This window comes from Esox lucius, chromosome 9 (assembly GCF_011004845.1).
Source record: "Esox lucius isolate fEsoLuc1 chromosome 9, fEsoLuc1.pri, whole genome shotgun sequence".
In the NCBI taxonomy this organism is placed as follows: Eukaryota; Metazoa; Chordata; class Actinopteri; order Esociformes; family Esocidae; genus Esox; species Esox lucius.
Window position 1 is genome coordinate 10,535,742 of NC_047577.1, and position 22,692 is coordinate 10,558,433.

The 22,692-nt window shown below is 45.1% G+C and overlaps 1 protein-coding gene across 2 annotated transcripts in view; it reads left to right on the forward strand.

Annotated features, from left to right (window-relative positions):
• crebbpa (CREB binding protein a) overlaps positions 1–22,692 on the forward strand; it is a 47,350-nt gene that overhangs the window by 6,200 nt on the left and 18,458 nt on the right. The window contains exons 2-11 of one of the 2 annotated variants that reach the window (XM_010872740.4): positions 2,838–3,433; positions 7,332–7,469; positions 9,461–9,734; positions 13,429–13,542; positions 16,998–17,240; positions 19,158–19,260; positions 19,443–19,583; positions 19,873–19,990; positions 21,507–21,696; positions 22,169–22,231. In XM_010872740.4, the coding sequence (XP_010871042.2) occupies positions 2,838–3,433; positions 7,332–7,469; positions 9,461–9,734; positions 13,429–13,542; positions 16,998–17,240; positions 19,158–19,260; positions 19,443–19,583; positions 19,873–19,990; positions 21,507–21,696; positions 22,169–22,231 (1,980 nt within the window). The remainder of the gene's footprint in view (positions 1–2,837; positions 3,434–7,331; positions 7,470–9,460; positions 9,735–13,428; positions 13,543–16,997; positions 17,241–19,157; positions 19,261–19,442; positions 19,584–19,872; positions 19,991–21,506; positions 21,697–22,168; positions 22,232–22,692) is intronic. The other variant, XM_010872741.4, reaches the window with a different exon arrangement.

A 22,692-nucleotide genomic window follows, 5' to 3' on the forward strand; every position in this document is an offset into this window, starting at 1 on the left:
CATTAGCTCAGGAGGCTATAGCCCTGTTATAGGATAGTCAGTGGCCTGTTATCGGTTATCTGGCCCTGATTTCTCCTTTTTGCTCTAGTCGGTTCAGAGCTAATTCAGCCAAGCAGAAACTACACCGCTTTTTAGTGAACTCAACTGACACCTGGTGCGTGTCTTTGAGGAAATACTAGATCTGCCATATCTGTCCCGCTTCTGCTCTTCTGGCTCGGTTGTTTTCTATTGTATTATTTTTATTATCTTTTAAAGACTCCTCCCCACAGACCTGTCTTTGAGCCCTGAGCTACCATCAGAATTGTTTGGATGTCTGAGTCTTTGGTAATGCGTGTGTGGGACATCGCTCTGTGCGAGTCTACCCGCGCGTACACCCCCCCCCCCCCCCTGTCATTAGGGAAAGCCCCACCATGTGTGTTTCTGTTGTGTGCTCATTCGGTAGGGTGAGGGAGTAAAACATGGACACATCGCATCTGTCCGGTCCCTAGCTATGAACACAAACGCACACACTTTAACATTGTGCCTTGGGGTAGGCAGACGTGGCTTGTTGCTGTTGGGGTGTTTGTCTCCCCGTTCCCGGCCCGCATTAAAATACAGGTAAATCAAGAGGAGAATGGTGAAGGTGAGGTGATGGGCATATGGAATGGAATGGATGGGTTTAGGAGAGGGAGAGCTGAAACCGGAGACAGACTCCTCAGCTGTCATGGTCTTGCCCTTGCCTCTCATGCTCCTCTGTCCTCCAATCTGCTATGGTAATAGTTGATTTAAAAGGTCTTCTTTGGCTGCTAGATCAGGATTTTATTAATAGCTGGGTGTTGTTTAAAAAAAAAAAAGTACCTTGTGCATTCCTCAACTATCAGTGCATTCCTCAGATATCACCTCTTAACAGTTCTATTTGATTTATCAATAAGCATAGTTTGTTCCACAGGCCAGCAGGTAAATACCCTATGGAGAATATACACCGATCAGCCATAACATTATGACCACTGTCAGGTGAAGTGAATAACACTGATAATCTCTCTATCATGGCGCCTGTCAGTGGGTGGGATATATTAGGCAGCAAGTGAACATTCTGTCCTCAAAGTTGATGTGTTCGAAGCTGGAAAAAGGGACAAGCGTAAGGATCTGTGCGACTTTGACAAGGGCCCAATTGTAATGACTTAGACGAGGGGTGTGCCGATCCAACAGACAAGTTATTGTAGCTGAAATTGCTGAAAAAGTTAATGCTGGTACTGATAAAAAGGTGTCAGAACACACAGTTTGTTGCATATGGGGCTGTGTAGCCGCAGACCAGTCAGGGTACCCATACCCTGTCCAATGCCGAAAGTCCCTACAATGGGCACGTAAGCATCAGAACTGGACCATGGAGCAATGGAAGAAGGTGGCCTGGTCTGATGAATCACGTTTCCTTTTAGATCACATGGAAGTGCCGGGTGTGTGTGCGTCGTTTACCTGGAGAACACATGGCACCAGGATGCACTATGGGAAGAAGGCAAACTGGCGGAGGCAGTGTGATGCTTTGGGCAACGTTCTGCAGGGAAACCTTGGGTCCTGCCATTCATGTGGATGTTACTTTGACACGTACCACCTACCTGAGCATTGTTGCAGACCATGTGCACCCTTTCATCGCAACGGTATTCCCTGATGGCATTAGCCTCTTTCAGCAGGATAATGCACCCTGACACAAAGCATAAAGGGTTCAGGAATGGTTTGAGGAACACAACAAACAAGTTCAAGGTGTTGACTTGGCCTCAATTCCCCAGATCTCAATCCAGTCGAGCATCTGTGGGATGCAAAACAGGTCCGATCCATGGAGGCCCCACCTCGCAACTTACAGGACTTGAAGGATCTGCTGCTAACGTCTTGTTGCCAGATACCACAGCACACCTTCAGAGGTCTAGGGGAGTCCATGCTCCATGACCTACACAATATTAGGCAGGTGGTCATAATGTTATGGCTGATTGGTGTATATCATCATGTTACTAACCTAGTGTCGACTTGCAGCGGTTGAGGTTTGTCTAAAGAACCACCTACCTACCTTTTTAACCTTTACAACATGCAGATGTTTTTTATTCTTGCACTTTGCGGTTTGAATGCGACGACATCGAGCCGTGGCAGCATTTTATCAGCGGAATGCAGTGAACTGTTGAGTGATGCTGTGTGTTCTGTTGCCTGTTAAATTGTGTCAAAACACATTCACTCCTCCCCCTCCCTTGGGATATTCTGTATCCCCCCGTCTTAGCTGTTAACTGTGTTTGGCAGGGGGCCAACACACACTCATTTATCACTGCTCAAACATCAAATTCCCTCTCAGCATCTCTCTCTTCTTCCTGCTGTTTTGTGTTCTCTTTGTATGCTGTGGTTCAGCAGTAGACTCTCTCAGCTGCGCAATCTAGTTAGCACTTTGGCTAATTAGTCGGTTGCGATGAAACTGAAGTAGAGATTTTTCATCTCCTAATAAGCTCAACTTGGGTCCGTATCTCCACACATTTGTGTTTTAAACTTCTGAACCTGGGATTGTATCGGCAAATCCATACGTCCCCTAATAGAAATGGTAGGACATAATTGGACTGGAATTGAATGTCAGTCACTGCATTTATCTTGGAAGGGGGACTGATGGTGCAAGATATAGTTGTTCCTTGTGGCTTAAATTACTGCTATTTTTACAGTATTTAGTAAGGCTTTGTGTGTTTCACATTTGCCAACAAAAATAAATCTGATATTTGGCGGTTTTGTGCCGTGCTCATTATCAATATGGATGTGACCACACACCTTTTGAACCAATTGAATATCAATAAATGACCCCCCCTCCTTCTCTCCTCTTCTTCCCCTCCCAGTGGACCTCGGCTCCTTGTCATGGGATGACCTGGAGAACGACCTGCCAGATGAGCTGATTCCCAACGGGAGCTCAGACCTGGGTGGCCTGATGGGGGGCGCCATGCCCTCTAACGGGGGTAACACCAACGCCCCCGGCCCCCTGGGCTCCATGCTCCCGGACGCTGCCGCTAAGCACAAGCAGCTGTCGGAGCTCCTCCGGGCGGGCAGCGCCTCAAATCTCACCGGGGCGCCTGGCGGGGGTCCTCAGTCCGGTGGCATGGGCGGTCAGCTGGGCGCCACCCTAGGGAAGAGCCCCTTGGGCCAAGGATCACCCAAAACGGGCAGCGCCACTGGACAGAACTTCAACCAGGCTCTGGGCGGCCATGCCGGGATGTTATCCCAGGGAGGGCAGCCCCAGCCGGGCCAGGTGATGAACGGGGGCCTGGGTCCCGGGGGCGGGAGAGGCAGGGGGCAGTACCAGGCAATGCAGGGGGCACCTGGCGGTGGAGCCGGCAGTGCGCTGGCAGACACCCTCACACAGCAGGGCGTCCAGCAGATGGGGGCTGCCAACCTCAACCCAACTGCTCCCGCCCAGCAGACGGGTAACCTGAGCAAGGTAAGGTCACACGGATTAGAGGCACAGTGCTTTGACAGTGAGGGACAGCTAGAATAAATACTGAATGGCAAGAGGCGAGAGTGAATGGCTTGGTTTTGTGTGTTGAGTCATATGGAGGGTTGCATGTGTTCTCAGCTTTGGTGCCGGGTTGGCCCCGTGTGGAGCAGATCCATTCTGAATTAAAGTGGCTGTGTAATACCTCTGGGCACAGAGTCTGCCATGTTTGAAGCAAATTATTTCCGTCTGCTGTAGCCAAACCACTTTCCCGGATTCAGACGCTTGGCTGTAGCCTGGTCCCAGATCTGTTTGTGGTCTCTTGCCAACTGCAGTGCTTATTGCCAAAATGACACAAACAGATTTTGACCAGGCTGCAGTTTGTCTGTGTCCCCTTTATAGGGTCTACTACATCAATGTCTGACGCTTCCTCTGGTTGTGCCCGGCTCTAATCCAGTGTTTAGGTTTTTAACAAACTCAATTCACTGCTTAATTGTCCAATTTAATGAGTGGTAAAACGCCTGCTCCTTGTTTCCAACGACATGATATATTTTCTATTGCTAGCCACAGTAATGTTGGAGAACTGCAAAACCAATCAATGTTGCTTGAGACCCCAACTGCTTCCGTTGTAGTGAGCAGTAGCTTCTGTTCAGCCATGGTCTTATGGATTCTCTAGTGATTGTAACTGTGGAGAGCTATAGATGTTAACCTAACCCTTAGCGAAAGCACCTGGGTGTCGTTTCCAGCATTTCCCCTAAGATTTTGTTTTTGGTGTGGTGGTAAAGTTTGTTGGTCCTGTGGCTGGTTGGAAAAAACTTTTGCCATGAATTTCACCAAAATAAATTTAAATAATGAATGATTATGCTCCTTAGAGCAATGTGTTCTTTGTAAGAAGATATTAGGGTGGGACCATTGCCTGTTTTTCTAGGCCCTCCTTGGCCACCGAGACTAAAGTTACCAAGTTTCTTTTTTTGCCAAAACCACGACTTGAACCCTGGTTAAACTTGCACAGCTATACTGTGAGGCAGTCACTTGAAAAGCAGTGGTTTTAAGAGCCCTGCAGCAACATTTCCTAAATGAATATATGAGAAACCATTCTACAGTGTCTGTCCTAGACACTCCATTTCACCCCCTCTTGAAATTTTAGTTTTACTATGTTTGATCTGCGTTCTTTTTTAACACAAATATTCTCTAGAATTTAGGAAGATAGGCATATAGGTCAGAGGGTTCTATGTGGATGGTTTATTTGATTTCATTAGTTTACATACTACATTGTAACCTCAATAACAGAAGTTACTCACCTCTAGTTGGGATGGCCTAGATTTTGTATCTGGACATGTATCTACCCATTAAGTGGTTTCTGTTGCATTGCGCTATGGCTGTTGCAGTACAAGCTTAGTGTTAAGATTACAGAGTTGATAACAATGTTTGTCAGCACTTCACCCAGCAATGTCAGGACCATACGCGCACACACTCAACACTCTCCCCATACTGCTGCAGTGTGCTTTTGGAGGATGTATTAGAATGTAAAACATGAAATTTTATGTAACGGTCAGAGTTGCATATGCGACCAAAACTGTTTTATGCGAATGTATACAAAATGTGTTTTCTCGCATGCACGATTACTTATTTCTGCCCAGAAAACAAATGCTCCTGTGGTTATAGTGTTTCTGCTGTTTAATTTGGTATTTTGTAAACTCACAAATAACTACTCATTCCATCATACCCTGAGCTACTTAAAGAGCCAATTGTAGCTTAGCGTAGTCAGAGGCTGGATGGTCGGTGAACTAGCTAACATAACTTTGTTAATTGATTAAAGTAATGAAGAGCATGAGATGTTGAATTGCCGAAGCTCTCCTCTGCTTTCATTGCACATTCTGCATTGACACCATCCCAGCTTTGTAATGTTATATAGGCTAATGTAGCTCACAAAACAACTGCATTTACATCAAAATGTTCATGTATTCTGCACTGACATCTCAAACAAATCTTAGACATATCCGAAGCTGCAGGCTCCCATCTATCTAATCAACGCGTTGTTGACATTATCCCGTATTAGCCAGTAAACGTTAACTGAACGCAACAATTGTACCTGCTACATTGCAAATGCAAACAGTTATAACAATGTGGAACCATTTGTTATTTGTCAGCAGCAGGCTGTGTTTGTGACAGACCAAATTCCTCTTGCTGGAAGCACAATTAAAGAGGCCAATTTGTTATTCAAGGACAATTTCACAAAATGTTTTACTTTTTCCATATACAGCTTTGTATTTTTTTTATTCTGATGCGTATAAAACAGGCTGCCATTTTTCTCTGTGTATGTGTGATATTCGTTGATAACAATCTTAAAGAAAATTTATGTACAGCAAATGTAGGCACTCGTGGTACTGTACATTATTCTGGCTAAACTCTGAAATTACTTAAATGTTATGGAGATGACCGATTTAAAATGATGGTAATTTTGACACTTCATGGGTACTGGTCGGTGGGAGTTCAGTGGTGAGATAATGAAAGAGTGGGACAGAGATCCGGCGATGGTGAAAGAAAGAGTCTCGATGATGGTGAATTACGGGTTGTCTGATCTCGTGGTGCCGTGATATGAAGCCGCCAGCTGATGTTCTTTGTTATGGTGTAGATGGTTGGCCTTTGCATTATTCAAGGTTGTAAATCTCCTTTCTGGGCGCACACGTGTCCCCCACGTCTGTTCTTGTGTGTGATTCCCCTCTGTTCCTCTGGCTCGCTGCCCCCACCTCCCATTGGGCAGTAAATCTGTGATCAGATGCAGAATAATGGGGTGACTGTGAAAGGACAAACAGAAAAGAGGGGGAGCAAGAAGGAGGAAGGGTGAGAGGGATGTTAAAAAGGGGTGATCTCTGCATGTCCAGACAAGTTAATACAATTCCCTTGTTCTTTCTTACTCTTTCTTTGTTTCTGTCTCCTCTGTCCCTCTGATCTGGCATTGGAGTGGAGTGGCAAGGCTTAGAGCAGAGCTGGTTACTGTTATTGCTCTTTCGAGTGTGTTAGGGATAAAGAGGTGTGTGTGTGTGTGTGTGTGTGTGTGTGTTAAGGAGATTCTTCAGCTCTCATCTGTTCCTCTGTGTGAGGGGACACTTCAGTACACTTCTGTGTGTGTGTGTGTGTGAAGCTGCTGGTCTCATGACTGCCTCAGCTGTCTTTTTTAACAGGTCTGCTTGAGCACTGTTACCAGCCTGGGGGCTGGAGAGGGGGACTGGGCGGAGGATGGATTGAGGGATGCTGGGGGGCTAGGGGACTCCCGCCAAGCCTTATTTAAGCCTGCCGGCTGCGGGGGATCAGAGAGGGAGAGCTATGTAAGGGCCTCCGTCTCAGGCTTCACCAGGCCGATGTGATCAGAGAGGAGGCGAGAGGGATCCTGGGGAAGGAGGGATGTTGGGGCCTCTTTCTGGCTCAGCAGGCTCAAGTGATTACAGTAAGGGAGAGGAGGGAAATGGGGGAGAAATACAGCAGGGTTTGTTCTGAATGGAGGGAACGACACGGAAGGAGGAGGGGCGCGACCAAGGCCACCGGTTCCCCCAGGCCTACATCTACTGCCAAACACTGAGCCCCAGCAGAGAGAATGTGTACAGCCGTAGGCATGTGGCGGCGAGGCTACGGCTTAGCCGTGTTATGGTTGGACCGGAGTCGGCAGAGTCTTAAAGGCACACGTGGACAAGCTGTGAATGAGTGGAATCTCACTGGGAGAGGTGCTTGTCGACAAATTGGTTGGCCGAATTGGAAAACGCAAGTTTACGGGCAAATTGGTGCTGGCTTGTTGGAATTAATGTAATTGTTACTTTGTCCTTTTGACTTGTTGCTATTCTATGTAGAACTTTCCTAACCATGCTTCCCTTATCTTCCTTCCTCTCCCTATGTCTCCTCCGCCTAGCTGGGCTTGGGCTGTAGCGGTGGCAGTCCGTTTGGAGGTCATTATGGCCAGGGGGCGGCTGGGCCAGGAGTTAACCCCCAGCAACTTCACAACAAGACAGCGGCAGCGCTGGCTGCAGTGACCAGCGCGCCAAACCTGGTAAGTGCCAGTTCTAGTCTGTCACGCTATTCCCTGCACTGGAATGCATAGGTTTTCATATAGTAGTCCACAGCCTGTTGGTTGTACTTTTGGATGATTCTATATTCGCCTCCATCCATCTTGCCCTCAATTCTGAGCAGTCTCCCAGTCCCTGTCAATGAAAAGCATCCCCACAACATGATGCTGCCATCCCTGCATTTTACTATTGCGAAGAGTGTGATTTTGGCTTGGCACCAGTTCTGCATTGAGGCCAAAACTTTTATTTTGGTCTCATCAGACCTTTTGACTCATCCTTGCTTTGTCTTCCAGTTGACATATGGAAATATCTGTTCTATGTAATGCATTTTTGGCACTGAGTTTCCATGGGCCACCCTTCCACATAGCCAGGCTTGTAGGTAATAGTTGACTGGACATGAAGGCAACAGAGAGGGTGGCTGTGGTAGTTATTTTATGTCCTCTATAAAAAAAAAAAATAGGTAGACTTCAGGAGATTTTCTGATTCTGGTCAGGGGTCAGGGGTCAGGGGTCTGCTGTCCGAGCTTCAGGGTGATGCTGGTTAATCCATTTGGGTTCAAAGACAGAAAAGGGTTTTGACCGGGGGCTGCATTTACTTCAAATCAAGCTTGTTGAAACTTCTATTTCGTTTTAATCTAGCAATTGTTTGTTCTCACCATCTCGAATTTCTTTCTAAAAATGGAACCCTGTTAGGCCCCTGCGTTAATTAGATGTTGGGTCTTGAAGTGGGCGGGGCATGTTATGACTATTTAACATTGGGCGTTGCTTGGTGCCCTTCGCTCTTTTTGCAATGTACATTGCAGAGTGCTCTACTGCTCACTCTCCACGAGGTAGTAACTATGAGAACAGCTTCCTGTTGCTGTGGGAAACTGCCTTACACAATGAGACGTTTCCAAATGAGGCGGCACAGGTGGCAGGACTGTCACCTGATGGGTCATGTGAAGGTGCCTAGGTCAGAGTGAAGTTTAACACGCCTGTAATATGCCATTTACCTAGTTCAAATCTGAGATATTAGAGCTCCCTGCTAATCCAGCATATGCTAAAGACACTATGTGCTCGGCTCTGTGTGCTTGTCACATTATTATCAATATACTAATATTATAAAACATATGGAGTAGATTAAGTTGCCTTGTCCCCCAGCACAGAACAAAGGTGAGACACTGATCATTAGGGAGGGGAAACCTGTCAATGGCCTGGTTAGTGATGTTCTGTTAGTGAACAATTATTAATCTTTAAATATTTTTGAAATGCGTTTTGCGAACCAAAGCTGTCAAGAAAAACATTTTGTGGCAGCTAGACAGCTTTAAGAAATACAACATTAAGGCACAAAAACATGCTGGTGTCACCAATTCAAAAGGCTCAGTGGCACCAATCAGGAAATGTCATAGACGATGATGCTGCCCCATCACCCAAACCCAGTGAATGACCTTCTCTGGTGCTGCCCCATCACCCAACCCCAGTGAACGACCTTCTCTGGTGCTGTCCCGTCACCCAACCCCAGTGAACGATCTTCTCTGGTGCTGTCCCGTCACCCAACCCCAGTGGATGTCCTTCCTTTGTTTAGTTTTTTGTGCCATATTCTGCTTTTGTTTTTCGACTGACTGCTCTAGGGGATGTCCAATGTCTGGGATATTGGTAGTTAGTGACAGGAAGTACCGATTATGTCTATTTTAGTTCAAGATCGTAACACTGCAAGATGTTGAAGGCCGAGGGGGCCGGGGTATGCTGTACTCAACCAATCTATTGTATATACAGTAGTTCACAGCTTTTAGTTTATTCAAGCGTTTGCTCTTGTCTCTCTCTGTATGTACACCGGTTACATTCTGTATCCAATTGCTTTGTGCAGACTGGCTTTCTGTCAATCTAGTTGTATTGCTTTATTTGAAAGTTTCTGGTTGGTGACTTCTTAAATGTGTTTCTTTCTCCCCCCTTATCCTCCCTCTGCCCGTCCTTTACCACCCCATTTACCTCCCCAGTCGCAGCTCCAGCAGCAGCCTGGGCAGCAGGTGCCCTCGGTGGGCATGGTCCCCGTGTCCGGCGGCGTGCCCGTCTCAGTCGCCGGCCCCACAGCCGACCCGGAGAAGCGTAAACTGATCCAGCAGCAGCTGGTTCTCCTCCTCCACGCCCACAAGTGCCAGAGGCGGGAGCAGGCCAACGGGGAGGTGCGGGCGTGCGCCCTGCCCCACTGTCGCACCATGAAGAACGTCCTCAACCACATGACCCACTGCCAGGCCGGCAAGTCCTGCCAGGGTGAGTCGACGGAGGGGGCCCAGGGCTGGCACCGTGTCTAATTAAGGTTGGGGGCAGAGCCTCTGTGTCGTGGTCTGTGGTTGTCTCCCTCTGCCCCCCCCCCCCCCTTGGCTGTCTTCTCTCCACTCGCTGACACAGAGGGCCAGACGCTCCGCTTCCCTTTGTATCGGTCACGCCACTCTCCTCTGCCTAATCTGGACACGCCACCAGGGATTTCCAGTTCCACGCCTCGAGTGCTACTTTCCCTTCAGCCACTGTTTCATTTATGTCTTGGCCTTTGTGTGAGTGTGTCAGGTTGTATCAGGTTTAACTTGGACCCAAACATTTAAGCAGGCGGTGACATGAGTTTTTCCTTCTGGCTCCCCGGTTCTTTGTTTCCCATCGCCTGTGACAACACTCCTCTTTAAAGTTGGTTTATTGAACCCCTTCTCAGATCTGACGTAATCACAAAGCAGGTGAAGACTTCTGCCGTGGTTGTGGAGCTATATTGAATCGATAATAAGAACTGTCACAAATGTTCCTTTTGCTAAAAACTTAGCTTATTTTGGGGATTTACTGATAATCATTCAGCTGTTCTTTCATTGTTATTTAATAATGTAAGTTAATTGAACCGATTCTCATTCTTAATAACAACCTGGCCAAAGGCCTACAACAGGACGGGACAGGAAACTACAAAATGATGTACACTATAACACTATACTGCGTGTGTAAACATTCTTATAAAATAAAAATATACGCAGTAAGACATTGATGGGTTTAATGCTCAACAGGTGCCTTCAGACTGCTGCCAAGTGGTCGCATTTTGCAAACTATTTCATTTTCCCCCCCATTTTTTTGGGTTACATTTTTTATTGATTGCACCAGCGCAGTCTCATTCCAAGTTTCATGATTAGGTCATTCGGTAATGTGAATCATACTTGTCATGATATCAAACTCCTTACTTGTCTGTTTCGCTAGTTGCGTGTGTAGCCGCATTAGAGCCACTCTCCCCTTTCTCTCAGCACTCCCAATGTGGGAGTGTGACAACGGCCCCCAGTTGGCACGCGGAAACAGAGGCTGCTACTGTCCAATGCAATAAACATTCTCAGAATGAAACGGCGAATAAGGGAGAAACGATTAAGCAAACCGAGCGAGTATGACGAGACCATAACAAAATGCAACACGCCTGTAATATGCGATTAGAGGACCTTCTATGAAACCAAGCTCCCTTTCGAATCCAACATACGCTGAAGATACTGTTGGCCATGTTGGAATCTAGCAAGCCGTAGCTTGAGGTATTTACTAAAATGTACGATAGTAATGATCAAATCAGCCCATCAGAGATCTCGTTGTTTGCTGTAGATAAGGACATGTCCTTTGCATGCTGACTTGGTAAAATAACATTAACAAGGTGCTCTATTAGGTGTAGGCTGAATTGCATTTGTAACGAAATACAGAGTCTGACATTCCAATGCATGTGGCTTAATCATAGGTTAGTCTCATGGCTGAATTAATCTTTGTTTAGTAAACCAAATATTTGTTTTATTATATTATATAAGAATTTCTGGTTGGGATGCAATCAAATCTTGTGCTGGTGCCACCAATCTCAGCCTCGGTGTCTCCAGTGGAAAATTAGCCCGGAGCCCTGGCATTAATCCCAAAGCAGCCCGGTTAGTCTTTCTGAGGAGCGAGGTGTGACAGGTCTTGTCCAGGTTTGTCCAGTCATTGGCGTGGGAGTAAATACCGTCATCACTAATGAGTCTGTTTCGGTAGCAGGTTACAGCAGGCCTGCGTTAAGGTCAATGTGATGAGTGTTGAGGTATTTTCAGTTGTGCGCTTGTGAACTATGAGCCAAAGTAAAGGACTGTCAGGGTGGTCATTTTTACAAAGGTGAGCTTCACAGTGTGTGAGAGAAAGAGACCAACTCTGGGTGTGTGATATAAGCAAGGAAAACCATGTCTAGCCAATTACTGATGTATTTGGTGTCCACATACTCATCCAGGGCAAGGATGCTTGCTGGGCAAATGTCTAAGTTGAGGTTGATTCAGATGGTTATTTTTGTTTTAAGGAGTAATAAGGAGTAGATGATTGAAAAATAAGTCATGGTGTGGGGGGCAAGGGGCCAGTTTTATACCAGACTTTGTTGTCCAATTAACAGTGGATTAGGAAGTAACCGTCAGCGCTCTCTCACACTGCTACCAACCATTTATTCATCAGGTTGTTTGTTTTAGACTCACTTCTTCTGCCCTGGGGCTTTCCCTAGGCTGGTGTCAAGGTTGGAGCAACATCAGCCAGCACATGAGACAGGGAGGATTGAGTTTATTTGGGGGAAAGAAGCATTTTAGATAGATTTAAATAAGTATTCTAGTTCACAGTTGCAAAAAGGTTTCTCTACGGTTTACCCTACTCAACTTGATCTCTTCATGACATTTTTCTATGCCTGCTATAAAGAACAGGGTAACCCAATATTACAAAACCTTGGTGAGATTTAAAAAAAAAAATCCTGTTTTGCCCAACAAAATAATTTACTGTTTGTTTCCCTGGCCTCTGTTGTACAGTAAATAATGCAACCAGGTGAAGGCCAACCTGGAAGTTCCAGAACCAGAAAGAACCACAAGCAAAACCACATTTTCTTTCTCCTAAGGCCAAACAAAGTAGACTCTTCCCAGACTGAGAATTAGCACTGTTTGAAGCCTGGAATGATAACCCGGCCCTAGGGATGACTCCAGTTTCTCTCTCTGTCTTGGATTTCGATTTAGGCGCTTTTTGAGGGCTTGTTGCTCTGGCGGTTCTGGAGGCTGTTGGCACTGATAGCCAGCAAGGATGTCACAACATCAGAATTTTAAACTTCAACAAGATACCAATGCAATTATATGATTCTTGGTTCCTATTCCGAAAACAATTATAATAAATGCAGTGTTTGTTTTATGAAAAGGACATTTTTTAAGGAACATTGCTCAAAGCACAAAGTGTATTCGGATTTTGAAACAGCAATCGAATTATAATTTTAAATAAATAATTATTTGTACTGGTAGTACTCTGGGCCTATTTAAGAATATTTTTTGAGGAATACTTGCATTCCAATTTGGTCCTAATCTTGACAGTCACTCCAGATGCACTAAATCAGTCAATGAAATGTATTTTATATCTGTCGTTGTCACAGTGTGCATTCACAGATACTCAGCCTGAAATAACCAAGAGCAAGCAACAACTAGAATTGATACACATTGGCTAGTTGGGTCAAATCTTAGGAAGAAACCTAGAGAGGAACCAAACTGAGGGGAAGCCAGTCCTATGGGCCTCATCAGTGTTTTTGCGTGTACAGTGCCCTTTAACAACAGTATTTAACAGGACAATTTCTAAAGTGAACATGTTCAAAAGAAATTAGACTCTTCAACGTCAACTGCCCTAGCCTGCTGTTGTTAGATTGCTAGTTTGTTGCTAGCTTTGTTAGCTTGTGGCTATCTTGATGAAATTGTCCTGCTGGTAACTGAGTTTTGGCTGGCTTGCTGAGCAAGCGTTTTGTATAAATCGATCTTACAATAACTGTTCGCTAAACACAATTTAATAACGTTATGATTGATCATTTGTTATTGTGGGAGATGACATTTGAATCGTCGTTGCGTGCCGTTGCCATTTTGCTTGCACCTGTTCCTGCTGATTTGTGCGATGGCATTCTGATGGTGTTCTTTGCTCTTCTGCCTCTCCCCTACAGTGGCACACTGCGCGTCGTCCAGGCAGATCATCTCCCACTGGAAGAACTGTACGCGGCACGACTGTCCCGTTTGTCTGCCCCTCAAGAATGCCAGCGACAAGAGGAATCAGCAACGTGAGTAGCACTTAAAACTCACAAATACCCCATATTACAGGCATTTCCGGTCATTGCCTGAGTCCACCCCGTGCATGCATGTGATAGGGCCACATTGAGGATGCCGCGTTGTCCGATGCCGCGTACCGCCGCACTGGAACCAGATCTTTGCGCTCCTCCGGTCGGCGACACGACAGCAGAAACAGATGTGGGATCAGGCCAGCGCTGCCCGATTAGCAGGAGTGGAGTCCTACTGGGCTTGTAATCTGAGACGCAGGAGGGATAAGGGAGACAGGAGGAGGGTGTGTTAATGTCCAGCTGAGCTATTGGCCAGTGAGCTTGTGACTCATTTAACCCCCGATCTGCCTGTCCTCTCACTGTCTGTTCACTCCATCTCTTTTTCTGTCCCCCTCTCCTCCAATCTCTCCGACTGGGTCTTTTTCTCGTTCTTTCTCTTGGCTCTCTTGGTGCTTTTTCTTCTCACTTTCTTTCTCTCCATGTCTACTTGATGTGCCGTTGATGGGCTGCTACAGGGCAACGGAGGAGGCCACGGTTGGACACGGTGGTCACCATATCCCGGCTCATTACCAATGAATTCGAAACCGCCTGATAAAATCAGTCCCGTCTTAAATGCAGTTCAGCAGTTTAACCTCTCTTTGAGAGTACACGCTAACAGATAGAAGAGAATAAGTAGCTCAGTCACTGTTTTATTTTAGTGCGTAATCTGTGAAACACCCTGTCCACCTTTTTGACCTTTACTTCAGTCTATTTGGTTTTGAGGAAGCCTATCTGAGCGGAGGCATTTCAGCAGCGTGTCGTAGGCTTTGAGCTGAAACATGCTGGGCGGAGCGTGGCCACAGCTAATGGTTGAACGGTATTGGTGCAAAACTGGTGCGGGACAGATGGCTGCCACTCAAAAACCCAGAATTTAAACCGGCTGTAGGCTAGTGGAGGTATGCATGCTGTGCTCCTCGACCCAGGCTAGTGGAGGTATGCATGCTGTGCTCCTCGACCCAGGCTAGTGGAGGTATGCATGCTCTGCTCCTTGACCCAGGCTAGTGGAGGTATGCATGCTGTGCTCCTCGACCCAGGCTAGTGGAGGTATGCATGCTCTGTTCCTCTGAAGCTGTGTTTCACTCACATACTCAGTTGGTCTGTGCACGGCTATTCAAAATTCTTATTTTTGCCAAGAAATACAACGTTGAAATAAATAGGCATGAAAACGCTTTTTCTAAATACAACACTACATAGGATTTTTGCAGGGATAAGCCATGACATTTTAGATGCGTAATTCATTTGTTTTTGGTAACTTTCTATGTTGTTTTTATGAATGTCTAAACTGTATGTTGGTCAGTCAGCAGCTCTAGTGGTTTGGTAGCCTAATCAAGGCGGTTCAGTTTGTACTGTTAGCTAGCGGATGACCTTTCAGTAATTCAAGGCAAGATGGAATACATTTACAGAATTCAAGTTTACAGAGAATAAAATGAGCTAGGTAACGTTAGCCGCCTCAAGCGACTGTGGAGTGCAAAACATGTTAAGGTAACCCACAAGTATGGCTAAAATCAAACTCAGACCGAAATCCTTTTCATTTTTATCTCTTGATCTTTGGCTTTAATGGCTAAGGAACTTTAAAAAATGCACCAAGAAAACTGAAACCGATTGACTTTGTGGAGGGTGGATATTGAAATTCAGTCTGTCAGCTTTGTGGATCATATGTTATCCCCCTTTTACATTTATATTCATGTTATTTTAATTAAAAGAGGCCCTTGTTTTTACTCCCCAACCTGAAGCAACTAGCTTGTCAGTTGAAGTTATAAATTAGTGCTGCTCTGCTGTGGACCAGATCCTTGTAATGCTGCAGAATTTTACTGGATCATGGCCACTAAGATGTGTTGTTTTTCCTTTTGCTATTTTTACAGTTTTTCTTGTTTGTTCTCTCATTGTCCACTTTCTTCATATGTTCCCTCATCCTGTTCCTCTGCTCAGCATCTTTCATCGCACTGTTCTTCAGAGAGTTTATTTCTTTGTCTGATTAGCTTGCTGGAAAACGCAATTGGCACCATCAGCTTTATTCGTGCCAATCTAAATATCAAGCAGCATTGCGTTTCTGTGCTCTGATTTTAGCCTCTGTCCCAAATCGCACCCTAATTCCTCCTGGTTTTGCTCAAGGGGAGTGCTCTATGTAGTGAACATTTGGAGACTGTGTTGGAGTAGAATGTCAGTTGAATTTGGAAGGTCTATATTACATGTGATTCCCCCGAAAGGAATTTCTTCAACCCTCCGGTTGCAGTTACCCTGAGATTGGGTCCATAACCGCTTTTCACACAGCTATCCCGTAGCTGACAAAGTTTTTGTGCTGATGGACCGTAAACACAATCAATCACGTTTTGAAGGCTTTTTTATCTGTGGTGTGTGTGTTGCAGTGACGTCACCAGAGCCAGGCTTTTGTTCCCCGGTGCAGTGTCTGTGTTTATGCATGCAAGAGGTTTGTTTGTGTGAAAGGACAAATTATCATCTTGATTAATAGCATGTTTATTCTGTAGTTAATCGGGATGAATCAACAGTTTTTGGATGCCAGAGAAGTGACTTGAGGTCTTTTGGGAATATTAAATGATTGACTTATGGAAATAATTCTGAGATTACCATTAAGCAAGATTTATTTATTTTTGGTCTGTGCAGGACTAGGACTAGGCTTTATCTGTGTCTGTGTAACCAGCCCACTGTGTGTGAATTGTATGGGAAAATATTATTTAAATACTATGAATCTGTTTGTGATGGACATCTCTATGACACCTCCTGCTCCTGTGATCACCTCCAAAGTAATTAGCATTGTTGATAAAGATGGTGGAGCTGTAGTGTAAGTTCAGACATTTCTAAAATATAAAGCAATTTTTTTTCCTCTAAATGAAGTGGAGAAAAGGGTGGATTCATCTGTCATTTGAAGTTTGACGGCTTTACTAAAACATTTTTTTTTTTTTTACTGAATCGCCAAAATGACTTGTTGGCTGAATGTTGTTTTTGTTTGTAATATAACCGAAGTATCTGCTGACTAAACATCCTGCAAAATGATTGATTTAAATTGGGCTGTAACCAGTTCAAGGGAAGGATCCATAAACAAAATGGTATCAATAATAATTTCACTGGACTGAATCTAAGCTTGGGACAAAGTTAACCCTGATCTAGGACTTTAAGCCAGCCAGGTTAATAAAAATAGCAGTTTGATTTAGGAAAAAAAATATTTGGACATTTTTTAGGTTCCCACAGAATGTGGACGACTACATGACGGAAAGGGGGGAAAAACAACTGATGTAATATTTAATGGCTTGACTCCTGAAAGCAGTTGGGTGGAGCCAGCTGGGAATGTGGGTAATGGACTGTAACAACAATAAACTAGTCTTGGATGTACGCATTAATAACCACGACGGGCCTAATAAATGTATACTAACCCATATCGCGCCCTTCTCTCCCCTCCCCAGCCATGCTAAGTTCCCCCAATACTGCCCTCCAGAACTCCCTGGCCTCTGTGGTCTCCGGCCCCACAGCCGCCCCCTCCCTCAACACCTCCACCCCCATCGACCCCTCCTCCATGCAGAGGGCATACGCCGCCCTGGGCCTGCCCTACAGCAGCCAGGCCCCCACCCCAGGACAAACCCCCCCTGGAGGGCAGGGTGCCACTCAGGGCCAGCACTCGCAGCAGATGAGACCCGTCAATGCTCCAGGTAACAGAAGGCTTTTGTTACACTCTTGGAGTTGGAAGTGGTTTAGTGTCTCTATTTGATGCTTACCAGGTAAAGTAGGGTTGGGCTCTGATCAATACAATGTCAAGTCTACTGGACATGCATTTTTGGAATATTTATTTTAATATAGGGGCTAGTAAAATAAATGTGCGTTTATCATTTGAGCTGTCCGGGTTTTTTAAAGTATGAACAATTTGTAGGTGAAGGAACCTCTGAATTTCACTGACAAGCACTAAGTGGCTTTTTCCATAAAAAAAATTTGAAAATCCAATAGAGTGGTTCTGGCACTAACAGTTGATTTGTACTTTGCCACATTAGAGAATACAGATCATTTGTTTTATTTCTCTTCCTTAAATATTTAATGCGTAAAACATTTTTCCGATTTACAAAACCTATGGACTAATTTACACCTGTAAATTGTGGATTTTGGAACAATTTCTAAATCTGTCAGTATAATGTATTTATTTTTGATAGTATTTGGTATTTTCAACTAACTGAAAATGAACATCTGTAATATCTTATGTACATAAGTATTTAAATCCTTTATTCAGTACTTTGAGGAAGCACCGTTGGCAGCAAAAATAGTTTAAATTCTTACTGAGAATGCCTCTACCAGCTTTGTACGCTTGGATTTGGGCTGTTTCTCCCATTCTTCCTTGCAGATCCTCCCAAGTGTTCTCAGATTGGAGGGGGAGTGTTGGTGAACGCCAATCATCAGGTCTCCCCACAGATGTTCAGTGGGTTTAAAGTCCATGCTTTGGCTGGGCCTCTCAAGGACATTCACAGACTTGTCCTTTACCCATTCCAGTGTGGCCTAGGCTGTGTGCTTTGGGTCAGTCTTCACCCCAGTCTGAGGTCCTGTGCTCTCTGCATCAGGTTTTCTTCAACAACCTCTCGTTCATCCTTCCCTTAATCTTGACCAGTCATGCCGTCCCTGCCGGTGAGAAGCTTGCCCATAGCATGATGCTTCCACCACCACGCTTCACCCTATAGCTTTGCCTTTAATGCTTCCCTCCACTCTACTTTAAAGGCCTGATTTAGAGTCCTGTTGTCTCTGCAGAGAAACTCTGAAGATCTGTTATAGTGGCAATCTGAGTTCTTGGTCACCACCTGACCAGGGCTAGTCTGGCCTGTTTACGTACCTCTAAGAAGTGTCTTGGTGGTTTCCAACTTCCTTCATTGTCAAATAATGGAGTACGCTGTTCTCGTGGAAACTTAATGGTTTAGAAAATATTTTATAATGGCCATTTACCCTCTATACCTCGGCAAAACAGAGTTCTTCACATTCATGGCTTGGTTTTTGCTATGACCTGCACTGTGAGCTGTGGGTCCTTTTTATAAAGGTCAATCAATTTAATTTAATCTACCACAGGGGAACTCCCAAGTTCTATGGATAACTTCCATGATGATCAAAGGACACAGGATACATCCAAGCTCAGTTTGGTGTGACATGCCAAAGGTTCCAAATACTTACGCACATGAGATGAGAGGTTTATATGTTGAATAAATCGGTGCAAGTATATAAAAAAAAAAGATTGTATATGCTTTGACCTCGTGGGGTACTCTGTGTAGATTGATGGCAGAGTCCTAATGTGAAGCCAGTGTTTTCGAATGCGCTTTGATTTGAATTGGTTACATGGTAAAGGCAGGGTTCTGTTGATCCTGTCCTGTGTAAGGGGTGTATGTTCTGAATGTGTCTTGTTACAGTTAAAAGTTTAGTATAATTTTGGAACACGCACAACAGGTTTTATATAAACAACCTTTAGTTCGGCAGCTGCTGACAGGTTTCTGTTGATTTCACTGCGTGAACACTGGGGACTGAGCGCGTGTGCATATATATTAAGAGTGTCATGAGACGTGCAGACGTGCATGATGTCAGTTTGCACTGTCTGCCTCCAGGTAACCCGATGGCTCTTGGTGGTGGAGTGATGGGTGTGACCTCGTCCGATCAGACCAGCCTGCACTCTGACTCCTCCCTCTCCAACTCGCTCAACACAAACAAGTAAACCTTCAGCAAACAAACAGACTCTTGTTAATCTTGGTCTTTGTTTTCTCCCATTACTCCCAGATGACCAAGCTGGTTAACTCTTGGATGTTGGTTTATTCCAGTCCGTTCTAAGATAATGTGGCCTCTCCTCACCCGTGTGCCCTGTCTCACCCTCGTCCTCTGTCTCCCCCTCACAGTCAGCTGTTGTTAGACGGTTCCGGTGGGGGCTCCATGGGGGGCAACCTTCCTACCGCGGCCCCCCTGTCAGCTACCGGGGTCAGGAAGGCCTGGCATGAACACGTCACTCAGGACCTCCGTAACCACCTCGTCCACAAGCTGTATGTACATGTTTTGTGGCGGGAGGGCATAGACTTGATTAACAGTGGTCTTAGAAATGTCACCAGCGTCCTAAATGGGGTGGCTTTGTCTGCAGGGTTTTTCACTTGTTAATGCCGTTGACCCTGTCAATTTAAATACAAATTACTGGTGACAACCCAAACCTCTTCATTAGGGAACCAACGACATTCTTCAAGCTAGGTCAGCAGTGAATCACACTTAAAGTCCAGATACATTTGTCAAGTGTTTATTTATTTCCTCCTCTTGTTCTTTTGTCTACTCTCCATGTAGAGTACAAGCCATATTCCCCACCCCAGACCCAGCAGCGCTGAAGGACCGGAGGATGGAGAACCTGGTGGCGTATGCCCGGAAGGTGGAGGGGGACATGTACGAGTCAGCCAACAGCAGGGTACGTTCCACCTGAAACCTCTGTCTCTCTCTCTCTTTTTCTGAGTCTCTCTTTTTTCCAGTCTCGGTCTCTCTCTCTCTGTCTCACACACACACACACTGTTGCTCCGTCTTTGCTTGATTCTTTGCATTGTAAAAGAAAGTCCCCCCACTTGTACTTCTTGTAAAGTGTTTTGGATAGGATGTGAGGGAAGGGAACGCAAGTAAACGTGATGATTTATTTTATAGCTTATAATAAAACATAAGACAGTACCTAAATTTAAACAATTTCAAATGTAACTGAATGGGTGTTTTTTTTACTTTCAAGAGAACAAAATGTAAAGACATCAAAAGCTAAGTAGACACATTCAAGAAAGAACCCCATTTCTACACGCTCACCCTAATCGTTTTAAATGTGCAAAGAAGCTCTGTGGACTTGAACAGTAAGTATTTGGATGCGCCGATCATCTTGAACCGTTGAATCAACCGGCATCAAAAGCCACTCCAGAATAGGCGGACTGATGCTGGGACTGTTGCCAAAAAATACTTATTAATACCAACACGTTTCTGAAGCTACAACAGATGGCATGAATTCCAATGCATTTCTACATCCATTGATTTAAGTAGGAAAAAAGTAGACTGCCACTTTTTTTCAACATTTAAAGCTAGAAATGCCATTCAACCTTTAAAACAAGCACGACAGTTAGGAATAAGTTGGTGAGATAGTGTATGTATTTTTTAAAATATTTTCTTTGCTCTTTGACTATACACTGTAGGCTTGAATATGGACGCAGATAGCCTAGTGGATTAGAGTTTAGGGACATTAACTGGAAGGTTGCTGGTTTGACTCCCTGATGCGACAAGGTGAGAAATCTGCTGTTGTGCCCTTTGGTGTGTAAGTTGCTTTGTATAAGAGCATTTGCTAAATAACTAAAATAAAAAGTGTCATGGGAAACCGTATGTCTTGACCTATAAAAGCGGCCAACAATGAAACAACTTTGACATGTTACAGACTGACTAAACAGTGTTTGCTTTCTAAAAAAAATTAAATAAAGAAGCCAGTTTTCTATTCGCATTAAGGGCTAGAGGTGCACTTCGTTCACAAGATCACCTCAGGAACGTTTCCACGCCCCTTTTAAACAAATTACTCAAAATAATCTCACCTTGTCTAACAGTGACCCAGCCCTCCCCCTATCAAAATCAAGATGAGGTGCGCATTCGTTTGTCAGCAGAGGAGGATGCACTGCTCTCCTGGTTTTAATAGGCTGGAACCAGTTGTCATGCTTTTGTAAACCAATGATTGGTTTGCGAGGTGGGACTTTTCAGGTGGCTAAGGGTTATGTATATTACTGCCTGTGGCTCACTAAAACCCACTGTAGTGAGTCAAACCCCCTCAAAATACAGCAGTTCACTTAATCAGGGCATTAAAACCCTATAATTACTCCGTCATAAACTTGTGTAAGACGGGCGTCACAGTTACTTCTGTAAACAATTGTTAGAATTAATGTAATGTGGTTTACCTGGTTTCTGTCCCACAGGATGAGTACTACCACTTCCTAGCGGAGAAGATATATAAGATCCAGAAGGAGTTGGAGGAGAAGAGGAGGTCTCGGCTCCAGAAACAGATCCTCAACCAGGGTCCCCTGTCTGCGACGGGGGGCCAACAGCAGCCTGGAGGCCTTGCCCAGACCCACACCCTGGGCCCTGGGCAGCCCGTGAGGCCACAAAGTGAGTAAAGAGGTCCCTGGAGGTGGCAGTAGAGAGGTCCCTGGAGGTGGCAGTAGAGAGGTCCCTGGAGGTGGCAGTAGAGAGGTCCCTGGAGGTGGCAGTAGAGAGGTCCCTGGAGGTGGCAGTAGAGAGGTCCCTGGAGGTGGCAGTAGAGAGGTCCCTGGAGGTGGCAGTAGAGAGGTCCCTGGAGGTGGCAGTAGAGAGGTCCCTGGAGGTGGCAGTAGAGAGGTCCCTGGATCACATTGGACTGCTTTGCCCAATTTATCAGTTTTCACAGATATCCTCATTGAGATCTGAGGAAAGCTTTCGATGGTGGTTAGTGGACTGATCTAGTACCTTAGCCAGTTTTGTGCTTTGTTTCCTTTCTGGATTTTTCCTGCACCCAGGCTGTTAACGCTGTTCTGTCAAACAGCCTTTAAATTGCTTGTTGTCTTTCTTCCTCCTCCTCCTCCTCTTCTCTCCTCTTCCTCAGACGGACCTGGGCCTCTGGCCAATGTACCCAATCAGATCATGAATGGCATGCAAGCTGCCCCAGGTACCTTGTCCCCTCTCCACTTGTACAAATGGTCTGGGTCTCTTTGTGCTCATTGTAGTGTTTTTTCTTTACCAGTGGGGCTTAGGTTGTGTGAATGCCAGATGGTGTTGTCCGCCTGTAGGTTCTACAGGCGGACAACATTTGAGGGAACATTTTGGAGTTCCCAGCCTTTGAGCTCGGAGGTAATTGTGTAGTTGTTTCTTGCTGTTGTATGCATTTTTGCTATGGAGCCTCATTCTCAAACATCATAGCATAGTGAATAAATCTCAATTGGTGTTTTTTTGCGCTGTTGAGCATTTATGTTGGTGATTTTTACTTTATAATAGGATTCTGAAAATATATAGGTCCTTTGTAGCAGCTTTGTAATTCAGGTTTTGGTTTTTTTGTTGGCCTCATGCCCAGGTTACAACAGGTTAAAAAGTAGTTAGATTGTTACTCGATTGTTGTTTTTAAACCAATAA